General features: G+C 46.8%; 1 protein-coding gene and 1 pseudogene across 3 annotated transcripts in view; one reads left to right on the top strand and one right to left on the bottom strand.

Moving 5' to 3' along the window:
* MPP2 (membrane palmitoylated protein 2) overlaps window positions 1-24,486 on the top strand; it is an 82,333-nt gene that overhangs the window by 46,120 nt on the left and 11,727 nt on the right. For 2 of the 3 annotated variants that reach the window (XM_030221565.1, XM_030221562.1), the window contains 10 exons: window positions 13,734-13,852; window positions 14,955-15,107; window positions 15,586-15,735; window positions 16,063-16,290; window positions 17,904-18,035; window positions 18,308-18,413; window positions 18,687-18,755; window positions 19,184-19,345; window positions 19,564-19,766; window positions 19,873-20,001. In XM_030221565.1, coding sequence (XP_030077425.1) covers window positions 13,734-13,852; window positions 14,955-15,107; window positions 15,586-15,735; window positions 16,063-16,290; window positions 17,904-18,035; window positions 18,308-18,413; window positions 18,687-18,755; window positions 19,184-19,345; window positions 19,564-19,766; window positions 19,873-20,001 — 1,451 coding nt within the window. The remainder of the gene's footprint in view (window positions 1-13,733; window positions 13,853-14,954; window positions 15,108-15,585; window positions 15,736-16,062; window positions 16,291-17,903; window positions 18,036-18,307; window positions 18,414-18,686; window positions 18,756-19,183; window positions 19,346-19,563; window positions 19,767-19,872; window positions 20,002-24,486) is intronic. The other variant, XM_030221563.1, reaches the window with a different exon arrangement.
* On the bottom strand, window positions 3,378-3,700 carry LOC115482023 (annotated as a pseudogene).

Below are 24,486 nucleotides of genomic sequence, written 5' to 3' on the forward strand. Positions count from 1 at the left end.
TGGACACCCAGTCCACCCCAAGTCCATAAGGTTAGCCAGTATCTTTCAGGGGCTCTCTCTTCTTCTGCTGCTAGCTCACTTCCCTCCTTTCACCACTCAGGTGGGGTATAAAGTGGTTAATTAGCCACCCAGGACCCAGCCCATAATCTCCTGCACCTGTGGGCCTCCCAGGGCTCTCCCCGGTCCTAGCGACCTCTAACTTCTTCTAGCGCCCTCTAGTGGCCTACACCGTATAGGACACCCCCTTACTTATCACAATATACCCACCACTGTGTGCCTAAAAATTGCATATACTCAAAATTGTTAATAAACATAATTAAACCTCCAATGTATTTAGGAGGGCAGAGCGTACTGTTGTTGACAGAGTAGCCAAATACTCAGACCAAGTACGCAAAACTTTCTTGCAAACCCGGGCAGATTTAGTTTCTGCAGATAAATGTTCCATGTTAAAGAGTTCATGCGTTTGGTTCCACCATAACATTAGGGCAGGTGGATCTGGTCAAATCCACTGCAACAGGATACAGTGTTTTGCAGCCAGAGCCACTTTGCGGAGAAATAATGCCAAAACCTAGGTACTCTCTACTACTGTGGACAGATCATCCAAGAGGTCAGTTCAAAACGAGTTGATTCCCTGGCAGTACCAAATACAGTGTCGGTAGGAAGCATTAACAGTATGACATTTAGGACAGGTCCTATCAGAGGGGAGACCCATCTTTTTAGCTCTAGAAGGGTGAATGTATGTTTTCATCAGAAATTTGTAATGAACTTCTTGTAATTGCACACTTTCCACCAGATGAGGACCATCAGTTAGGCTTTGAAGGCAAGAGTCAAGGGTGTAAGTGCCAAAATCATGTGCCTAGCGATCAATAATCTTTTGGAGAGGTGAAAATTGTAACAGCTGCTTCATACTTCCATAGTAGCGGCCCATCAAGTCTTTACGAATTACAAGAAAGGCCATTTCTCATCAAAGGGCAATTCTGAAAAGTCCCCTGGGTTGTGACGCAACAAAGCACCAATGTATTGGCTCAAATGTTGATAAGCAAACCAATCAGATAGAGTAAGAAGATATGTAGTTTTTAACGTGTCATATGGCAACATTTCAGGTTCATCTTTATCCTGGGCATGTTTGGAAAAGTGCAAGGCCTCGATCAGCCCAGGACCGAAATCTACTACTAATATTACTGCTACTACTACTACTACTTAACATTTCTAGAGCACTACTAGGGTTACGCAGCGCTGTACAATTTAACAAAGAGAGACAGTCCCTGCTCAAAGAGCTTACAATCTAATAGACAAGTGAACGATCGGTCCGATAGGGGCAGTCAAATTGGGGCAGTCTGGATTCACTGAACGGTAAGGGTTAGGTGCCAAACGCAGCATTGGTGGGCTTTAAGCAAAGACTTGAAGACGGGCAGGGAGGGGGCTTGGTGTAAGGGTTCAGGAAGGTTGTTCCAAGCATAGGGTGAGGCGAGGCAGAATGAGCGGAGCCTGGAGTTGGCGGTGGTGGAGAAGGGTACTGAGAGGAGGGATTTATCCTGTGAACGGAGGTTACGGGCGGGAACGTAAGGGGAGATGAGGGTAGAAAGATAGTGAGGGGCAGCAGACTGAGTGCATTTGTAGATAAGAAGGAGAAGCTTGAATTGAATGCGGTATCTGATCGGAAGCCAGTGAAGTGACCTGAGGAGAAGGGTGATATGAGTATATCGGTTCTGGCGGAATATGAGACGTGCAGCAGAGTTCTGAACAGATTGAAGGGGGGATAGATGGCTAAGTGGGAGGCCGGTGAGGAGTAAGTTGCAGTAGTCCAGGCGAGAGGTAATGAGAGCGTGGACGGGAGTTCGGGTGGTGTGTTCAGAGAGGAAAGGGCGAATTTTGCTGATGTTAAAGAGGAAGAAGCGACAGGTCTTGGCTATCTGCTGGATATGCGCAGAGAAGGAGAGAGAGGAGTCAAAGATGACTCCGAGGTTGCGGGCAGATGAGACGGGGAGGATGAGGGTGTTATCAACTGAGATAGAAAGTGGAGGAAGAGGAGAAGTGGGTTTTGGTGGAAAGACGATAAGCTCGGTCTTGGACATGTTCAGTTTCAGGTGGCGGTTGGACATCCAGGCAGCAATGTTGGATAAGCAGGCCGATACCTTTGCCTGGGTCTCCGCGGTGATGTCTGGTGTGGAGAGATACAGTTGGGTGTCATCAGCATAGAGATGATACTGGAAACCATGAGATGAGATCAGGGAGCCCAGGGAAGAGGTGTAGATTGAGAAGAGAAGGGGTCCAAGGACCGATCCCTGGGGAACACCAACAGATAAGGGGATGGGGGTGGAGGAAGATCCATGAGAGTGAACTTTGAAGGTGCGGTGGGAGAGATAGGAGGAGAACCAGGAGAGGACTGCTACTACTTATCATTTCTATAGTGCTTCTAGACATGTGCAGCGCTGTACACTGAACATGTAAGAGGCAGTCCCTACTCGACAGAGCTTACAATCTAATCAAGACAGACAAACAGGACAAATAAGGGGTAAGAGAAAATTGCTTAAGGTGGGAATGATAAAACAGACATGGATACTGAAAAAGTGAATAGGAGTTAGGAGTGAAAAGCAGCATCAAAAAGGTGGGCTTTTAGCCTAGATTTGAACATGGCCAGAGCTGGAGCTTGACGTACTGATTCAGGAAGACTATCCCAGGCGTTTGGTGCATCATGATAAAATGAATGGAGTCTGGCGTTGACAGTGGAGGAGAAGGGTACAGATAAAAGAGATTTACCTGATGAACGAGTTCTTGGGGAGGAGTGTAGGGGAGAGATAAGAGTGGAGAGGTACTGAGGAGCTGCAGAGTGAATTCTTTTTGTAAGTCATTAAGAGGAGTTTGAATTGTATGCGAAAACGGATAGGGAGCCAATTAAGTGGATAGGGAGATAACGAGACGTAGTAGGGCATCATCCAAATTTATGGCAGATGGAGGCCCAGGCCCAGCGCATGGGGCGAAGAAGCAAGTGGGTGCATAGCCCTGGAGAAAGAAGATGCCTGCGTGCATGGATCAGATACTCTGGCGAGAGTGGGCCCCCCAGACTCTTTTCAAAAGCAAAATCACAATAATCAGAGGATTCAAAAATCCAGTTGCGAACAAAGCACAACTGAGAAGCCACATTATAGTCCCGGAGATCCAAGAGGCCCAGTCAACCATCCACTCGCAAACAGTGCAAATATTTTAATGCTAAACAAGGTTTCTTATCTCCCCACAAAAACCTCCCCACCAAATCATTATAAGTTTATAAATCTCTACAGGAAGTAAATAATTGGCCTTTTAACAAACAATTATTGGCATTAATTAGATTTAATTGGAACTTACACACGTAAATTTAGGTGCGGCCCAAAAATGGATTACTTCTTCTTGTATTTCTTGCACTCATAGAATAATCGGTCTTGGAACTCCCCAGGTTGACAGTCTTCGGGCAGCCATCTCTGTCTTTCTCCTGGATGGTGCACTCTTTGCAGTAGTAGGCATCAGAGACCGCAGGCCCTCCACAAATGACACATCGCCCTCGGTAGGAGCAATAATTACATTCATCACAGTTTCACACTAGTGTGCAGGGACGCATGTACAAGTCACAGATCACACACTTCCCGTCACATTTTTCACAGAGTCTTCCAATGGCCATGCCTGCCTGCTTCTGACAGATGAGATCCGGATGATGCTTGGCCATGTCTCATTACAACCGCTACTCGCGACCTCTCTGTTTATGCATTATTCTATAATCCGTACTGAACTTTAAGCGCAGCTTATAGAATGTCTCTTAAGCGGGGGGGGGGGGGGGGGGGGGGGGGTTGGCACTGATTTTTTTAGGTGCTGTTTATAGAATTCACCCCTTTATGCATACAAATTATTTGTAGAACCAATGCAAATTAAAAAAGAAGATTTATGTGCTCATTATCAGTGCCAGTCTTATAACTCTAAGTCCATTACACAAATGATCTACCAACAATGACATTTGGCAAAGCTAATTTATTTCTCTGTGTTGTTGATTAGGCAGGGAGGGTGGGGCTGGGGGGGTTGGATGGGGGTGTCGGGGTTTCTGGTGCTTTGTTGTTAGCTTTTGGATTGCATTGTATTGGAAGACATTTCAATAAAAACATATTGATATTTAAAAAAATAGCACCTATGCATGGATTAGAGGTGGGGGAGGGGGAGCCACACTTCTCATCTCAGAACACTTGTCTTACTTCTTTGGTGGCAAATTGGTTGTAACTGTACTGTAAGTCCTCCGAAGTGGAGGAGTAGCCTAATGGCTAGTGCAGCAGGCTTTGATCCTGGAGACCTGGCTTCAATTTCCACTGCATCTCCTTGGTACCTTGGGCAAGTCACTTAACCCTCCATTGCCCCCAGGTACCAAAACTTTAGATTGTGAGCCGTCTAGGGTCAGAGAAAGTACCTGCATATAATGTGTACAGTGTGCGTATTTCTAGTAGCGCTATAGAAATGATTAGTAGTAGTAGAGTCCTCCCTTCAGTAATCCACCAGGGTTAACTGGCACTGAGCAGCAAGTCCTCCGAGTCTTTCCTTAATTCACCGCAGCTGTACTTGCTCTTTACCCAGGCTGATGTGCACAGCAAGTCTCACACTGACAAATGTGCGGGCCACTTGCACATGGAGGATGCCACACGCATGCGTCAGTAGCAGAGCTGCCAAGGGGTCCCGATTTTTGAGAGGGAAATTTTAGTACATGCCCCCAGCCCCGCCCCACTCTGCCTTGGCTCCACCCACTCTACCTCATGGCTCCACCCCCAGCACACCTCAGTCCCATGACCATTCCAGAAAATATTTTATTTACACCAGTGACATCAGAGATGGGTAAGAGGGAGTGTTTCAGTTCACTCTATTACACCCCCTATCCAGCATCTATTCCTCCCAGAGACATAACGCGAGGGAGCTTTTGCCCTCCTCACTTTGAGCTTAAGCCCACTCCAAAATTGTGGCACTGGTTGAATCGCTGGCGGAGCTGCCTAAGTCCTGTTAGTTGATGAAGTCCACTGCATGAGCCTCCTGCTGTGCTTTTGAGCAGTGCAGCAGTTGGCAGCATGCTTCAGTCTCCAGTGCCGGCCCTCCCCACATATGCTCAGTTCAGGCACTTGAAAATGGAAAATAAAATGATACCTTTTTATTGTACTAGCCTAATACCTTTTTCAATTAGCTTTCAGAGGCTAAAGCCTCCTGCCTCAGGTCAGGTCAGGACAGTATAATGCTGTTATGGTATCCTCTCCTGACCTGAGGAAGGACATGTTGGTCTCTGAAGGCTAATCAAAAATGTATTAAAATTAGTCCAATATAAAGGTATCACCTTATTTTCTATGTTGTGTTTTATTTGTATTTGTTAACCATTATTAATACAGCTACCACATTACTTTATCCTAAATTAAAAATAAAATTATTTCCTGTACTTTTGGCTATTTACTTTTTCTAATTGTGTTGGTCCCAGTCTCTTGATTCTGCTTTCCTTTGTCTTTTCTTAACTCTCTTGCCAGGGTTTCCTGTCCATTTGTCATTTTTCTCTCTCCTTGTTTCATCACTTTATTTTTCTGCCTCTCTCTGTCCAGAGTCAATTCATTCTTACTATCCTGTCTTTGATTTCCCTCTATTTTCATCTATCTATGGCTTTTCATCTTTTCCTCACCCTTATTCTCCCCATGCTCTTTCCTCTTATTCTCCAATGTTTCACTAACTCCCCCTTTCCATCCAGCAGCTCCCCTCTTTTTCTTCCATCCAGTAGCTCCCCTCTTTCTCTCCACATCCTTCCAGTATCTCCCCCTTCTTTCTCGCTGCATCCTTCCATTGTCTCCCCCTCCTTCTTTCTGCATCCTTCCATCCAGTGTCTCCTCTTTCTCTTCTACCTTTCCATCCAGCATCTTCCCTTTTTCCCTCCCCATCCTTCCACTCATCTACCCTCTCTCCTAATCCTTCCATCCAGTTTCTCCCTTTCTCTCCCCTTCCTTCTAGCCAGTTCTCTCTCTACCCCTTTCCATTCAGCGTGGCCCCCCTCTCTCCCCATCCTTCCAGTGTCTTCCTTTTTCTCCCTGCATCCTTTTATCCAGCGCCTTCCCTCGCTTTCCCTACTCTTTCATCCAGCATCTTCCCTCTTTCTCTCCCCATCCTTCCATCCAACATCTACCCTGTCTCCCAATTCTTCCATCCAGTGTCTCTCTCTCCCTTCCTCCATCAAGTGTCTCTCTTTCTCTACCTTTTCCATTTAGCATGTTCGTTCTCTATCCCCATCCTTCCAGTGTCTCTCCTCTTTCTCTCCCTACCCCTCCATCCAACATCTTTTCTCCCTACCCTTCCATCCAGCATCTTCCCTCTTTCTGCCCCCATCCTTCCAGCATCTTCCTTCTTTCTCTCCCTCCTTTCATTCAGCATCTCTCCTCTTTCTCTCTCCATCTAACCAGCCAGGGTCTCCCTCTTTCTCCCCTTCCTTCTCTCTCTCCTGCTCTTTTCCATGTCCCCCCCCCCCCAATCTTTCCACTCATCTCTCTCTCTCTCTCTCTCTGTATCCCTCTTCCATTCAGCATCCCCACTCATTTTCTCACCTCTGCTTTCTCCATTCAGCACCTTCTCCCTCCCTCGCCATACCCTTTCCCCCTTCCCCTTCCACTCAGTATCTCAGTGTTTCCTGGCCACTTCTGCTTCTCCCAATGATGAGCAGCAGCGGCCGCGGCAAAAGAACAAGAAAAGCAAGCGTGGGGACACAGCAGTCTTCAGACATGGAATGTTGGCTGTGTTGGTCCACTGACCCTGCTGACATCAGCTTTCCATTCCGGGGGCAGAGGATCGGCAGAGCTGATAGCGCTGAATGGAGAGAGCAGAGGGGAGAAAAATGAGTGGGGATGCTTAATGGAAGAGGGGTACAGAGAGAGATGAGTGAAAAGATGGGGGGACATGGAAAAGAGCAGGAACGAGAGAAGCTGCTGGGGAGAAGGAAGGGGAGAAAGGGGGAGACCCTGGCTGGTCAGATGGAGAGAGAAAGACAGTCATCAGGCGCTCCAGTTATACTGCGTGACATAACCGGCTATCCTCTGATATACGCCACATGGCTTAGTCATGGGGGGCCTGCCCCCCCCAATTTGGGTTTGAGCCCCCAACATTTGTTGGTTTGGTTGGTGGGGGTCCCCAAGCCCTGCCAGTAGAAGCTTTCCTTGTAGTGATATTTGCCGCCACGCAGCCAGCCATGCTTCCCCTTCCCTCGTGTGCATGCTCGGTCTTAATGAAATTGAGCGTGTGCAAGCTTCACGCATGCTCAAGTTCACTAAAACCAAGCATGTGCGCCAGGGCGGTAAAGCAGGGCAGGCAGCGTGGCGCCAAGTATCGCTACAGGAAGGCTTCTGCTGGCAGGGCTTGGGGATCCCCACCAGCCCAGGTATGTGGGGTTGCAGCGGGGGTGGAGAGAGGTGGGGCAAAATGTGCCCCCTCTACTTTGGACTCAGGCCTCCCTCCCCCAAAAATCAGGGTCTGGCTACGCCTCTGTTTACACTTCGTCTTGAGCAGGTGTAATGTCCACACTTTAAGTCTACCTGTGGTTTTTGTGGGATCTGTGCCAGTATTTAATAAAGCCACAGAAATGTCTTCCAGCCCTATCAACGCAGGTGCCCTGTTACAAATTACCCCTAAATGCTGAGAGATCTAGTTTTACTCTTTATTGGGAAATCAGGCAGACCGCTAAAACCAGGATTGGATCATTCTGTTGGGGAAGACATAAAGGCTGGCTGATAACTTAGAGGCAGATGCAGCAACCAAACGTAAAAAAATCTAAATCGTTAAAGTCCCTAACGATTTTAAAATAACGAAAAATGCACCAAAAAAAAACGTCACACATGCTGAGATCGGTATTGAAACGTACAATGTATCAAAGAATCACAATACACATCGTTAATCGGCCCCCAAATCATGCGCAGAGCAGCCAAGCGTTATGTTAGCTGCTCTGCGCATGCCACAAACAGTCAAAACACAGTCAAATCACAAGCACATGGCTCCCAAATCAAAACAAAAATAAAAAAAAAAGGGTCGGGAGGGGGCAAGGGCGCTCATCAGGAGCGTCCTGTACGGACGGCCTTGCCCCCCCCCCCCCCCGCTGCTCCCCACTTTCCGCCGCTCCCCCCCCCGAAAAAGCAAAATTCTAGCAGCCCCTGCCCCCCTCCCTTCCTCACTACTCTGTCTCACCTCAGCTCCGCCTCCCGACATCCTCCGCCCTGTGCCCCGCCCCCTTTACTGATGTCAGACAGGGGCGGGCGCAGCAGGAGAGAGACGCGCGACCGAAGCTGGGCGAAGGCAGGCATCAGCTTTCTTCTTGCCCATGCAGCGCCTTCGGACAGAGGAGAGAGGCGCTGCACGGGCCCGGTAAGAGGGAGGGGGGCCCGATGGAGGAGGGGAATGGCGGCGACGACCCCAAGAGGGGGCGGGGCACAGGGCGGAGGATGTCGGGAGGCGGAGCTGAGGTGAGACAGAGTAGTGAGGAAGGGAGGGGGGCAGGGGCTGCTAGAATTTTGCTTTTTCGGGGGGGGGGGGGGAGCGGCGGAAAGTGGGGCGCAGCGGGGGGGGGGGGGGGCCAAGGCCGTCCGTACAGGACGCTCCTGATGAGCGCCCTTGCCCCCTCCCGATCCTTTTTTTATTTTTATTTTTTTATGTGTTTTCTGACGTCCTTTGGACCAATCACAGCGCTTTTAGCTCTGCTAATGCGCTGGGATTGGCTCAAAGTTTGTTTATTTTTTCACTTAATGATTTTTCCTGGCACAGAGCTGTCCTAACGAGAGGTCCAGACCTCTCGTTAGATTTCCTGCCTTTTTCCTGCGTAAAGGCAATCGGAAAAGGTTAGTGCATGTCGTTTCAATGGGGTTTTCACACTAATTGCTCATCTCCATTCCGTTTTCGTTAGCTGCTGGCTTCCTCGGTAACAGCCCTTTGATGCATGCAACGGATCAAATTTTCCTCGTTGGAGAGTCATTAAAGGCTCATTTAGCTTTAGTGCATCTGCCTCTTAGTGACTGAGGGCCAGATGCACAAAGTTTACCATACTATTAATGTTTGCTTTAGGCTAGTTCTAGCCAGTCTAAAGCAAGCAATTATATAGCTAGTAATGCACAAAGGGGTTTTCCATGGCTCTAATGAGTGCGCCACTGAGTGCTCTGGAGTTGTCTGAGAGGAGAGAAGCACAGGTAGCCAGTGGCGTTCCTAGGGTGGCTGACACCCGGGGCGGATCGCTGATGCTCCCCCCCCCCCCGGGTGCAGCACCCCCACCCCCCCGGCGAAAGGACGCCCCCCACCGTGCATTTTTACCTGCTGGGGGGGAGGGGGTGCCACGCGCTTGTTGGCTTCGCTCGTTTCATGCTCCCTCTGCCCCGGAACAGGAAGTAACCTGTTCCAGGGCAGAGGGAGCACGGAACGAGCGGAGCCGACAGGCGCGTGGCACCCCCCTCCAGCGGCGTGCACCCGGGGTGGACCGCATCCACCGCCCCCACCCCCAGGAACGTCACTGCATGTAGCTGCAAAGGCTTCTTGCTTGTGCTTCCTATCTCTCACCTCCAGGCGCTCCACCCCCCTGCTGAGCCCCATTACGAGCTCCTCCCCCCAAAACATTTTTTAAACTTCCCTGGTGGTCCAGTGGACCCTGACACCCCTCCCTCCCGGCGGCCCTCCCCGAATCATTTAAAAAAATATATTTTCCTTGGTGGTCTAGTGAGCCACACCCCTTCCCCCCCTCCCCCCCCCATGCACGTGTACACACACACACCCCCTACCAATCCCAATCCTCTCCCTTTACATTTAGAAGTGGAGGCAGGAGCAACAGCTCCTCCCTCCTGTCTCTGGCCTGCCTGGAACAAAATGGTGGTGTACAGGCCCTGCCCTGTGCATTATGGGATGTACTAGGCAGGATTAAGCACCATATAAGGAAAACAAAACCTCGCTTTATGGTGTTTAGCTCCACCCAGTGCATCCCAGAATGCATTGGGCGCTGCCATTTTGTTCCGGGCAGCCCGAGGCAGGAAGGAGGAGCTGTTGGTCCTGCCTCCACCTTCTAAAGGTGCAGGGGGAGGAGATCGGCATGGAGGTGTGCCCGTACACAGGGGGAGGGGTCCGGTTTACTAGAGCCCAGAGAAAACTGTTTTTTAATGGGGGTGGTGGGGGGGTGGAGGGAAATCAGGGTCCACTGGACCAGTAGGGAAATTAAAAAAAATTGCAGGGGGGGGGGGGGAGGGGGTCTGGGTCCACTGGACCTCCATGGAAAAGTGTGGGCTTTTAAAAAGTGTGGGCTTGATGCATCAGAGCTGTCAAATGCATTTGACAGCGAGTGATACACAAAGTGGGGGATCCGTGCAGCTCATTTACATGCGATCCCCTTTGTGCATTGCTCGCTCTTTGTGAGTCGCTAAATTTTACCAATTGGCAGCCATATTTTACGGCTGCTTTTGTGCATTGGTCCCTGGGTGCCACAGCACAGAGGTTTTTTCCAGCTTTTGAGTGCCTGAAATCCCCCAGGAGGATAAGCACTGGATGTTGTGGGGTGTTGAACATTGGGTACCCCCATTTGGGTGCTTGCTGTCGGGTAGCACTTAGCAGATCAGTGATTCCACTCACTCTGAGTAATCTTGTAGAGTTTTTTTTCTGTTAAGCTTCAGGCTAAACTGACAAAAGTCTTAAGAACAAATTTTCCTAACTTGTTGTGAGACATTTTCAGCCTGAAACAAAAGGTTTAACAAAAGTGATAAAATAGTCATGATTTTTTATATGTGAATTTCTTTGCAGTAGCATAATTAAACACTAAAAATGGATTTTCCCCATTAGTAATTAGGTAAGGAATGAAATCACCCAGTGATGACAGGTATTACCAAATGTCAGCTTTAAGAGGCAAATGCACTAAAGCTTAATGAGCCTTTAATGACCCTCCAACGAGGAAAATTTGATCCGTTGTATGCATCAAAGGGCTTTTACCGAGGAAGCTAGCAGCTAACGAAAACGGAATGGAGATGAGCAATTAGTGTAAAAACCCCATTGAAACGAGATGCACTAACCTTTTCCGATTGCCTTTACGCAGGAAAAAGGCAGGAAATCTAACGAGAGGTCTGGACCTCTCGTTAGGACAGCTCTGTGCCAGGAAAAATCGTAAAGTGAAACTTTGAGCCAATCCCAGTGCATTAGCAGAGCTAAAAGTGCTGTGATTGGTCCAAAGGACGTCAGAAAACACATCAAATAAAAAAAATAAAAAAAGGATCGGGAGGGGGCAAGGGCGCTCATCAGGAGCGTCCTGTATGGACGGCCATGCCCCCCCCCCCCCCGCTGCTCCCCACTGTCCGCCACTTCCCCCCCCACACACACACACACGAGAAAGTGGAATTCTAGCAGCCCTGGTCCCCCTCCCTTCCTGTTCTTGTGTTTTGCAAAGCTAACTCCGCCTCCCGTCATTCTTCCGCCCCGTGCCCCGCCCCCGCTGCCCCCCCTGAGGTCGACTACGCCGCTCCCCCCCTCCACCGAGACCCCCCTCCCTATTACCGACCCGAGCAGCGCCTCTCACCTCTTTCTGAAGCGCTGCACGGGCAGGAAGATCTGTTGTGTTGGTCGCAGAGTCTCCATGACGTCTCTTCTTCCCTGGCCTAAGCCCCGCCTTCTTCTGACGTAGGTTACTTACATCAGAAGGAGGCGGGGCTTAGGCCAGGGAAGAAGAGACGTCATGGAGACTCTGCGACCAACACAACAGATCTTCCTGCCCGTGCAGCGCTTCAGAAAGAGGTGAGAGGCGCTGTTTGGGTCGGTAATAGGGAGGGGGGTCTCGGTGGAGGGGGGGAGCGGCATAGTCGACCTCAGGGGGGGCAGCGGGGGCGGGGCACGGGGCGGAAGAATGACGGGAGGCGGAGTTAGCTTTGCAAAACACAAGAACAGGAAGGGAGGGGTACCGGGGCAGCTAGAATTTTGCTTTTTCGTGGTGGGTGGGAAAGCGGCGGAAAGTGGGGAGGGGGGGGGAAGGCCGTCCATACAGGACGCTCCGGACGAGCGCCCTTGCCCCCTCCTGATCCTTTTGGTTTTAGATTTTGCTGACCGGGTAGCCACGTGTATGTGTTGTGGCTTTTTTTTTTGTTTGTTTTTACGTTTGCAGCATGCGCAGAGCAGCCAGCAAAACGCTTGGCTGCTCTGCGCATGATTTAGGGGCCGATTACCGATGTGTATTGTGATTCTTTGATACATTGTACGTTTCAATACCGATCTGAGCATGTGTGACTTTTTTTTTGGTGCATTCTTCGTTTTTTTTAAATCGTTAGGGACTTTAACGATTTTGATTTTTTTACGTTTGGTTGCTGCATCTGCCTCTAAGTGTCCACTCTTAACCAGTATATAGGCAAGTTGACACAAGCTTGTTGAGCTGAACTTGCCTATTAGCCGATAGGAAATGAAACAGTGGTTCTAAGTGTGAGTCATAGGGTTACTAGACACTCTTAATACAAATCCAAATAAAATTGGGTGACGGGCCTAAATGTTTGTTAGGGAATGGACAGACATGGGGGATGATTTTACAAAGCTAGTTTTCTTACAAGAAATTGAGTAAATGATTCTTATTGAAGATAAAAGGGGAAAGCTTGGCTCTTCAACCAGGCCTTTTACTGGAAGAAGTAACTAACTTGTTAGTCTCACTCATACACACAAGGAGTACTCATTCTGCATATTCTGCAGCAGGGCATGTTTATCCACTCCTACCCTAGCTAAGATAACATTTAACCATTTCTCCAACCTCATGTGCAACTTTCTTTAAATCAATCACCTTACTTATTATTATTTATTGCATTTGTATCCCACATTTTCCCACCTGTTTGCAGGCTCAATGTGGCTTACAGAGGTATTGTTATGACAAAGTCATTCCATGATATCAGATACAGTTATTAATGTACAAAGATTAAGTAAGGGAAGGAAGGTGTTAGGCAGGATATAAGGTATAGAAGGTGGACTTTAATAACTGGGTGGATTGGTGAGGTAGTTTTGTAAGGCTATGAGTTCTCTTTGTAGGCTTCGTTGAAGAGATGTGTCTTCAAAGATTTGCGGAAGTTATTTCGTCAATAGCTTTCAGGGCTGTAGGTAGTGCATTCCACAGCTGTGTGCTCATGTAAGAGAAGGTGGTGGCGTGTATCAGCTTGTATTTTAGTCCTTTACAGTTGGGGAAGTGTAGATTGAGAAATTTGCGGGATGATCTTATGGCGTTTCTGGGAGGCAAGTCCACGAGGTTTAGCATGTAGATTGGGGCGTCTGCGTGAATGATTTTGTGTACAATTGTGCAGATCTTGAACACAATGCGTTCCTTGAATGGGAGCCAGTGAAGTTTCTCTCTTAGGGGTTTTGCACTTTCATATTTCTAACTCTTCCTACTTTCTTACCCTTCTATATGTTATATCTTTGCTTTACCCTTCCCTATCACCTATTACGTATTGTGTTGACATTGTAAATAGTATACCATGCCATACTTTGTATTGCTTTTGAATACTTTTACAGCTGTAATTGTCTATTGCTCGTGTTTGATCTATTCTTACTGTACACCGCCTTGAGTGAATTCCTTCAAAAGGGCGGTAAATAAATCCTAATAAATAAATAAAATAAGGTGGAGGACACAGAAACAGCAAAATATAAGTGTGGTGCTGGCTTTTCCTCTGTTTCCTCCTCTCACCTTCTCCCTCTGAGATCAGTTTCAGCCTCTCGCTCTCTCTTCCCCTGTACAGCAATGCAGCAGGTCCTGGATAACCTCCATGACCTCCCGAACTCAACAGGCGCTGCTGACCTGGATCTCATCTTCCTCAGAGGGATCATGGAGAGCCCTATAGTAAGATCCCTGGCTAAGGTACCGTTTAAGAGGGGTGGGGGCTGGGAGCATGGTGCTCTTCAGGAGACACCCCCCCCCTCCCCTTCCTCATCCTCCTTTTTCTGGATCCTTTGTGCAGATGGCAGTATATCAATAAACTACACTTTTGGGTATTTCTGTGACCTGGCATGAGATGCTGTTTTAGGGGACATTATTATATAGCAGCTGCAGACCCAAGGACTGCTTAAATCTCTGCTGAATCCTGCCATGTGGTAGCGCTTTGGATCAGTGGCTTTGCTTCATTTTGAATTATGCTGCAGAACCTTTCCTTCATCATCTGTGCATCTGCATACATCTCTGTGTATATGACTTTGTATGTTGTGTCTTTGTGTTTGTTCATGTAGCCCACGCATATAGGTTTGCATGCCAGCCCGTTTGTTCACAGATGTGTGTGCATGGTGCATGCTCACTGATGTATGTGAGCATTTGTTCATTTATGTGTTTGATGTGTGTCTGCGCTGCTTTGCCTTCCGTTTTTCTCTCTCTTTTTTAGCTTGTTCTGTTTTTAGCTGAGAGCTGTCATCTGCTGTCGCTGTAGCTCAGACCCGAATTGAGCACTGCCCACACTTCCCGCCTCCCACACACAGGAGATGGCTAATGAGCTCTGGGGAGATGCTTGTCCACTTACGGCCCTCCTGGACAGTTTTGTTTTTTAAATCATTGGTCTTCAGTCCCTTTCAGATATTTCTGGGAGGAGGGCAGTTCTGTCGGCAGAGAGGGCAGGGTTTTTTTCTGATCACTTAGCACCAATTTTTGAACTAATTAGAGAAAATCACTCTTTGTGCAATGGAAAGAGGGGAAATGGGATTTTTTTTTTTTTGGGGGGGGGGGGGGGTCTTGAGGCAGTTGGTGTTTCTGCAAAATCGATTTGCTCTGTTGCTTTCCTCCGGCTCACTGGCCTGTCTCCCTCCCTTTATTCCCTGAAACATTCTCTGCACTGGAAAATGCATCTAATTCCCCTGAAACTGTGCCCTTACTCTGGGGTGGTTGGGATGGTATTTGTAATGAGCAGGTCACCAGTCACATGTTTATATACATATAGTGTGTTCCTAATCTCTGTGTCCTCCTTCCCTCCCCCGAGGCTCACGAAAGACTGGAGGAGACTAAGCTGGAAGCTGTCAGGGATAACAACTTGGAACTGGTGCAGGAGATCCTGAAAGACATTTCCCAGGTTATAGAGTACAGCAGTGCTGCCACAGAGCTGGCTCACATCCTGCAGGAGCCACACTTCAGGGTATGAGACCCACAGAGAGTGATGGGCAAGACAGGACATCACAGAAACCTTCCCCCATCACTAGGCACCAGGCTTTGGGGGGGGGGGGGGGAGGAAAGAGGGTGGAGAGACAGAGACATGGTAAAAAGAGAGCTGGAAAAAAAGAGGTACAGAATAACCACAAATTAGCAGACCCTAGATCAGGACTGGGGACACGAGAGAGGCAAAAAAGGGAAGAATGCAGGATTGCAGAGAAGAGGGAGAACAGATAGAGAAAAGGGGGAGAAAGGAGGGAAAGGGGGGAGAAAGGCATAGAGGTAGGGAAGGAGAAGAGGCTGGGAAGGAGGGAGGGAGGGAGGGAGGAAGGAGGGAGGGAGGGAGGGAGAAGGAGGGTTTTACTTTGTACCATTTTTTTGCTGTAGGATATCCCACTGCTCAATCCATTCTAGTTCTCTGCATTTTTATCTTTTTCTTGCTAATCCTTTTGGACTACTTTAAGTCCCTCCTGGAAACACATGATTCTGTAGCCTCCAAGAGCTATGAGACACCGCCGCCCAGCCCTCTCCTGGACCCCACGTTCAACAACCAGCCTGTGCCACCAGATGCAGTGCGCATGGTGGGAATCCGAAAAACTGCTGGGGAGCATCTGGTAAGGAAGGAGATGGATTCCTAACCATTCCTAGAGCATGAGTTTTGGAGAAAGATTGGAGACAGGATATGATGTCTGGAGAATGGATGAGTGGAGTGCCATTTGCTGGAGATGTCAGAGAGGAAGGAATATTGGCTATGATGATGTCGGAAGCAAATGATAAGGGCTAATGTCAAAAGAGAAAAAGAAGAAACGCTGACCACCGGTGAAGTCAGAGGAAGGCATTTAGCTTGTGGTGATAAAAGAGGGAGAGGTTGTGTAAGTGCATCTGGGCTGGGGTTTACCTTGTTTGTGTCTTTCATTTAATGCATGCTTCTTTGTCCGAAGGGTGTAACCTTCCGCGTTGAGAGTGGGGAGCTGGTGATCGCTCGCATTTTGCATGGTGGGATGATCGATCAGCAGGGTCTGCTCCATGTGGGTGATGTTATTAAGGAGGTGAATGGAAAGGAAGTTGGCAATGACCCCAAAGTGCTGCAGGAGATGTTGAAGAATGCCAGTGGAAGTGTAGTCCTGAAGATCCTGCCCAGTTACCAAGAACCTCACCCACTACGCCAGGTAAGAGCCTGACCAGACTGGCTGTAGGGAGCACAGGGCCAGGCATGGTTTCTGTTGTCTGCTAATATTTTATGGTTCCTTTTTCTTTCCTATGAAATTGTAGCTATAGGAACCATACTGCAGGGGGGAGAACAGGAGGAGGAGGTTGTCAGAAGTTATATATCCCAAAACGAGGAAAAGAGAGTGCTTAATATAATGTTACAATGACAAGAAATCGTACTCTTCAAAAGACTACATTTCTGTGGAGTGCATCAAATTCAAAGGAATGAATAAGGGAAAAAGCCTCTGTCTCGCCCCACCTCCAACCCAAGTGATTGTAATTGATAACAAGGGTTCAGAAAATTTACTGGGTTTCTTATCATCGGCAAAAAAAACCCTTACATTCCAAAGTATGAAAGATGCTAAAGCTCAACAGAATCAACTAGGGATCCATAAAATGTGAAAGTGTAATAACATAACTTTCAAGTGCAGGTACAGAGCAACGTGTGAATCATCGGGACCAGCGAACAGGAAGCACGCCTGTGTTTTGAACTTTTTTGGTTACTCACGCCTTGAGACAGCGACTTTACAGCGAAACTCTGGCCAAAGTCGGTGTGTTGGACCGATGATTCACACGTTGCTTTGTACCTTCACTTGAAAGTTAAGTTATGTTATTACACTTTCACATTTTATGGATCCCTAGTTGATTCCGTTGAGCTTTAGCATCTTTCATACTTTGGAATTTAAGGGGTTTTTTTTGCCGATGATGATAAGAAACCCAGTAAATTTTCTCGACCCTTGTTATCAATAACAATCACTTGGGTTGGAGGTGGGGCGAGACTCAGAGGCTTTTTCCCGTATTCATTCCTTTGAATTTGATGCACTCCACAGAATTGTAGTCTTTTGAAGAGAACGATTTCTTGTCATTATATCAGAGAGATATTTTTTCGTAACAAGGGTGTCAGAAGTTAAACACTGATCTAAAGTCCTCCTCCTTGGTCATTCTGAATTCCATTTAGTTTAGTTGATTTCTTGCTGTATCACTATTCAAGCCATCTAACACAGCTTTGTGTCCCTCACCTTCTTTTGTTCACAAGAAGTCAGTAGAAAAGTGTCTATAGAGGAGCAGCTTCTAGTGGATTTTTGTTTGCCATTCACTGTGTTAATTTGTCCCTTTCTTTGAATGTGTGCTCTTCCTTATTGTCCTTACAAGCTTTTTTATCTCACCAGCTTAGGCAAGCTTCAGATTCTAGCTGAAGCTGAGAGATGAAAGGGAAAGATCTAGCTTAGCGCAACAGCTGTGTTCTTTAGGCTGAAGAATTTTAATGATGAACCTGCATCTGATCTTCCAAACAGTAGGATGGAGTCTACAATTAAACGATTCTGCAGGGTTGTAACAGTTCAACTTGGCACTGTATTTAAGGATCTGGAAAAAATTAGGTCAGAAAAAAAAATAGAAAACACTCTACACCTGCTCATGCCTAGTTGGATAAACTACACCTGTTGTGCTAGATTTTAGTTTTCCCGATCAGAAAACATTCCACAGAAAGAAGCTGCATTGGCTGCAAATGTTTGGGCAAAGAAATGTTGTGGAACTTTAGTTAGACTCTTATGGTCTTCTCCTCTTCTCTAAGGTCTTTGTAAAGTGCCATTTTGACTATGAACCAACCAGCGATAACCTGATCCCATGTAAAGAGGCGGGCCTCAAGTTCACCGCAGGAGACCTGCTCCAGATTGTCAATCAAGATGATCCAAACTGGTGGCAGGTAAAAACATCCCTGGGACTTCCACAGAGCTGAGCTCTGTCTGTCTCACACAGAAGCCAACCACTGCTGTTTCCATCCTACCTTCTCATCTGGTGCTTCCATGCTTGGAAGAAGCCCTTGCCAAGAGCCTTGTGCCAGGATGAGAAGAATATTTGAGAAGCTGGAGTTGCCCTGCAGGAGCTACCATGATGACTGTGTAGCTTACTGGTCTGCTCCTAACCTAGTCCGGTAACCATTGTTCTCTCTGTTTCATTTACTTCTTAATTTTCCAGGCCTGCCATGTGGAAGGAGGTAGCGCAGGCCTCATCCCAAGCCAGCTGCTGGAAGAAAAGAGAAAAGCCTTTGTCAAGCGAGACCTGGACATGATGCCAACTTCTGGTAAGTATGGAAAGCCTGCCTCTATCCCTGCCTTATGCCAGAATCCCTGGTCAGAGGATGCAGAGTCTGTCCTCAAACAAAAATGGAAGAAAGGAGAGAAATCCCTTCTCTTCCTGATGTAGGATTAAGTTCTTCTCAGGATTCTGCAGAACATACAGCTGCATATTATGCCTCCTCTGGGCTGCTCCTTGATACAGTGAGATAGGGCACTTTCTCTTCATTGCCTGTTGATGTGTTGGCTTGTTCCTGAGGCAGGGTGCTTGGTGTTGGCAGGGGCACTGTGTGGAAGTCTCAGTGGAAAGAAGAAGAAAAAGATGATGTATCTGACGACAAAGAATGCTGGTGAGTTTGAATATTGATGCTTCAGTCCTGGTGAGTCCCTTCCTATCTGTACTATACACAAGCTGTCCCTATGGTGATATCCAAGCAGAGGTACAGTATTTGCATGCAGGCAGCATCACACAACTCCCAGGAGTAATAATGGGTAGTGAATTGAAGAAAGGGTGGGAGAAGCTCAAAAAAATGGATCTTTCGTGGTGGTTGTGCCTTGATAAAGTAAGAGATCGGCAGATAGAGAGAATGAGCAGTACAGAGTGGCCCCAGGATTTTAGTTGCCATTCTTTTCCACGGTTCTGCATTTCTAAATATGTGGGATATTTCAGGATCTCCTAAGGGTGATGGCAGCTCTGCTGATGGGCACAGTGACATTTCTGAGGGTAGCCTGGGACAAGAGTTTATTGTGCACACTCTCTCTCTCTCCCCCCACATAGAGTTTGATCGCCATGAGCTTTTGATTTATGAGGAGATGGCTCGCATGCCTCCCTTCCGGAGAAAAACACTCATTCTTATTGGAGCCCAAGGTGTCGGCCGCCGAAGCTTGAAAAACAAACTCATTGTGTCAGACTCATCCCGCTATGGAACAACAATCCCGTGTGAGTAACGGCATCTTGCCTAACCCCCACCCCCTCCCCTGTGACCAAGGGTTTCTTGATGATTAGGTGAGTTCTAACAAGCTTGTTGTGAAAAATGGGATTTGTTGCTGCCAGGCTATAACAGTGATTGAAATGTAGTTCCACCAGTCCTCTTCCATGGCTTGTTGATATGGCTGCATTGATTCATTCCTTCATTGGTGAATCTTCTCTGACCTCAGACACCTCACGGAAGGCAAAAGAAGATGAAAAGGATGGACAATCTTATTCCTTTGTTTCCCGTGTGCAAATGGAGGTGGACATCAAAGCTGGCCGGTACCTGGAGCATGGAGAGTATGAAGGGAACTTGTACGGGACCAAGATTGATTCAATCCATGAGGTGGTAGAGTCTGGCAAAATGTGCATCCTTGATGTCAATCCACAGGTAATAAAAACGTGTCACCAGCACCCTCTGTGGCAGACCAAACGCATGTCACATAGGCAGCTTTTGGAGACTTCCCTTAGGCCACTCTTTGCTCTTCCTTCCACAGGCAGTGAAGGTGCTAAGGACAGCTGAATTTGTCCCTTATGTGGTGTTCATCGAGGCTCCTGAATTTGAGACTCTTCGAGCGATGAACAGAGTGGCAATTGGTACAGGAGTGATCACAAAACAGCTGTCGGTGAGTGGGGAAAGAGAAGTTCTAGTAGCCAGATCTGAAGATTGGCTTCTGCAAGAGTCCAAAAAGCTGTAGGATTGTGTCTTGCTACATGTTTATCTGTGTGTCTGTAATTCTCTGTAGCTGATCTGTGTACCATGCATATGTGGGCACTTCTGTACAAGGCAGCAATCCATGATGCGTCTTAATTCAATTCTTGTAGACCACTAATATCCCCTTTCCAGGGTTCAGTGCAGTTTAAATTCTAGGTGAGACAAAAGCAGACAGTGTTAGTGTGAGGTATGAGAAACATTAGAGACCATTGGTGTAATGCATGAGACTAAAAACATTAAAGGAAAGGATAATAGATGATACTAGGAAGTAGAAATCATGATGGATTATTATGAATCAGTCTTTGGGAAGAGAGAGGTTTTTTATCCTCTTCCTGAAGTTGAGGTAGCTGTTTTCTGTTCTGATGGGAATAGGTAGAGAGTTCCATATTTTGACTCCAAGTACAGGGAATAGAGAGCTGAAAATCTTCTGATTTTAAATTGTCTTTTGAAATGGTGATGCTAACATTAGTTGTTGTTTCAGTCTGTTAAACTGGACCAGATATAGTGAAGTGGTCTTAGTCGGCAGTTCAGAAGTGAAGCCTTGTAAGATTTGAAAAATTAAACAAGCAGTTTTGAACCTGAGTCTTTCTGCTATGGGAAGCCAGTTAAGTTTGTTTAGATAAGTTGAAACCTAGTATATCTATTCAATCTTGCAGCTGTATTCTGTATGATTTTTTTTTCCGATATTGACACTTAATACCAAGAAATAGAACGTTACAGTAATCCAAGTGAGGTAGGACTAACATTTGAACTAGTAGTGCGAAGGCTTTTTGGTTGAAGAATGGTCTGACTAGACATAGCTGCTTCATTTTGAATAGTGTTTTCTTCTATAGCTGATTAATATGGGAAGAGAAGGTGAGTGAAGAATCAAGCAAGACCCCTAATACTCTGGTTTCAGATTTGACTGTAAAGCTTTGATGATTGGACAAAGGTATTTATGATGGAACCTCACTCCCTGATTTCGGAACCACAGGCTCTTGGTTTTTTGCGCATTCAGTTTCAGTTTATTGGTCAGGGCCAGGTGCTAACAGCAGTCATACCATTCGCTACATACTGTTTGATTGTTTGGAAGCAGACGTATCTTATGATCTTAACACATCAAATTACTATTCCACAGCAGACAGGGTATTTTCCTTTCTGATTGAGAAAACTCGCTTGCTGCATATTATATTAAATTCCTGTCAGAGATAACTTTGACCCCTGACGCAGGCGCTGTGCGCCAAAACATGGCCCGTGTTGGGTCTATATTGGAATATCTATTTTTAATAAACAGAACTGTGTCCCGTTTCTGAAGGCTCCTGATGCTGTTTTTAGGAGATACAGGCAGCCAGCCAAGTAGAGATAGTACGTTTGGTGATGGGAATCCCTAATCTGTTAGGGTTGAAGGATACAAAAAGCTGGGAGGACTTCCTATGAGGTTCTAGATAAAACGCTAGATCACGCTTGCAGTCTAACGTATGCAGTGCTGCTTCTCCAGGATGAGATTGTGGCTTAGAGAAGAAGACAGGTAGCACAATGGAGTGATTGAGGTTGAATTCTGATACCATTTTAGGGGGGGTGGAATTTTGGGTGAGTCTGAAAAACAACCCTGTCATTATAGAATCTTGTGTAAGGTGGGTCTGCCACAAGGACTTGAAGTTCTCTCTCTCTGTTCTGGCAGAAGTAAGTACTATTAAGAACAATACTTTATATGTGACAAACTTCAGGGAACTGGAATGAAGTGGTTCAGATGGAGATTTCATTAGAGCTGTGAGGATAACGTTGAGATCCTATGCCACCAGAGGTGGTTTGTTAGGAGGTTTGATATGAAATAACCCTTTAATGAATCTAACTATCAACAGATGAACAGAAATTGGCTTATTTTCAACTCTAGTGTGAAAAGTGCTAATAGCACCCAAGTGTATTGTGACTGAGTTAGTTTTGAGTCTGGAATCAGAAAGATGAAGGGTAGGAAGAGAGAATGTAAATCTATGTCATCAGAATCCTTCAGGGCCAGAGAGTGGAGGTCTGGATGAAGTTAGGATCCCTTGTTCTGTGTTATTAGGGTTGGAAAAGGATCTAACCTCTATGGTTCCTCGGATGATAACTCTAGGAGAACTATGTTTGACGTGGCCAGTTGGGAGCAATTAGGATCATGGTCTTGACGTAGTTTGCGAAGAGTTTTTCCTTTGAGAGGCAGTGGGGGAAAGTATAGGATATCCATTCCCCAGTGGAGCAAGAAGGCATCTGGGGCTACACGGTTTTCCTATGCTTTCTGTTCTTTCACTTTTTGTAGTTCCTTTCCTTTTCTGATTTGTTTGTTGTTTGTACACTGCTTTGATTTTCTTTTTTTTTTTTTATGTTTAATAATTTTTATTGATGACATCGCACAAACAGTAAATAATACAATCTTCCAATCTCAGTACAATGTGTATATCAGTATCCACCTTAAGTCAGATTTACACTTGTCTATGCATCATCACATTTAACATTTTCAGAACTACCCATCCCCTCCCCTCCCTAAATTATTAGCAAGATATAATGTCTTTGCATGGAAGTACATCTTGACCTTGAAGGTTGCACAAGTAATAAATCGTATTTCCCATGTGACAGTCCCCCCGTGCCCCCCTCCCCTTCCCCTAGTGAGCTGCTTAGATATTCAAGATATAGCTGCGACCTCTGGAAGGCAAGGTCAGCCACAACGGTTCCCATTGCATGCGAAATTTCTCACCCGATTCAGTATCCAGGGAGTGGATGCCACATCTCTCAAGTTTCATCTGATAAAGTAACTGTGTTCTCCAGTATACCACTGGAGGTTTCGAGTCAGACAACCAAAACTTCAAAATGGTGGAGATCCCATATAGTGTCGCCAAACGCACAAAGCGCCTGAACCCCTGGGGTGGCAATCCCGAGAATTTATATTTATAAAACAATAGGAGGGGATCACAGATCACTGTGCACCCCCACATCTGTTGTAATGTTTGAGTGATCTCGCCCCAGAATTCCTTTACCAAGGGACACAGCCAAAACATATGCCCAATACCAGCCTCCCCACTACCACACCTAGGACAGGTCCCATCACAAGACTCTATCATACGTGCTGCCCTCTTAGGAGGTATATATGTTCTTAATAAGAATCTGTATAGTCTCTCGCACTGTATGACCGATACTTGCAACCCATACAGTTTTTTTATAAAGTCCTTGCATATGTCGGTCGTGATTGCAGCTTCCAGGTCTGTTGACCAATCTTGGGCCAAGCGCACATAGTCTATTTCAGAGGTGGAATCCTTTAATTGCTGGTGATGGAACCTGAGGGGGACTGACAACTGGGCGCCCAGTGAGTATGTCTCCCTCAGAGTGTCTATTACATCCTCTGTGAGGTCAGTCCACTTCAGGGATGCTATGTAATGTTTCAACTGAAGATGTTCAAAGTAATTACCTCCCTGTATCCCAAATTCCTCCACCAGTGTCGGAAGGGTTTTTATTTTCCCTTCTTCATCGACTACGTGTGACAAATAGAGGATACCCCTCGCTGCCCATTGTCTGAAGATGCTGCTCCCCTGTCCCGGTGGGAAGTCGGGATTGTTCATAATAGGCAGTAGAGGAGTGGTTTTTGCCGTAAAATAATGTTTCCTACACACCCACCGCCAGGTGTTCCTAAGGGATTGCAACAGGGGGTGCTTCTGAAACGCTCGTGTAGGTAATCGGTTGCCTGAGTGTAATAAATAACTGAAGTGTATCTCCGGAAAGATAGATGTCTCCACCTCAGTGACAGAGAACTCTTGTGTACCCCGATACCAATCGTTAATATGACGCATCGCACTGGCAATTGCTAAGTTTCGCACGCTCAGGAGTCCCATCCCCCCCTGCTCCCTCGGGGTTGTGATCACTGTCATTGGCAATCTGGGGCGTTTCCCTTTCCATAAGAACCTCTGAATCTGCCTGTCCAGGGCTTTTTCGTCCTTTCCTTTCAAGTACAGGGGTAGCTGCTGAAAAAGATAGAGCCATCTCGGGGCTATAAGCATATTAAAGAGAGCAATGCGCCCCCATAGAGATAGAGGTAAGGTCTGCCACAGAGATAATCTGTGTTTCGTACTTTCCATCATGGGACCTACGTTAATTCTGTACAGGGAGGACATATCCCGTGGGATCATTATTCCTAAATACTTTAAAGCCTGGTCTGCCCATTGCAACGGAAAGGTTCCCTGCCACCTCTCGCGAACAACTTCATCCATTGCTAAAGCACAAGACTTCTGTAGATTTAAAGAAAAGCCCGATAGCTCACCATATTCCCTCAGAAGCTCTAAGGCTCTTTGCAGTGAGGGCCGGGGGTCTCGCAAAACCAGAAGGATATCATCTGTATACGCTAAGGTTTTGACCTCCACCCCTCTCAACTGTACTCCTTTAATCTCTCCAG

Source organism: Microcaecilia unicolor, chromosome 12, assembly GCF_901765095.1.
Source record: "Microcaecilia unicolor chromosome 12, aMicUni1.1, whole genome shotgun sequence".
Taxonomy (NCBI): Eukaryota; Metazoa; Chordata; class Amphibia; order Gymnophiona; family Siphonopidae; genus Microcaecilia; species Microcaecilia unicolor.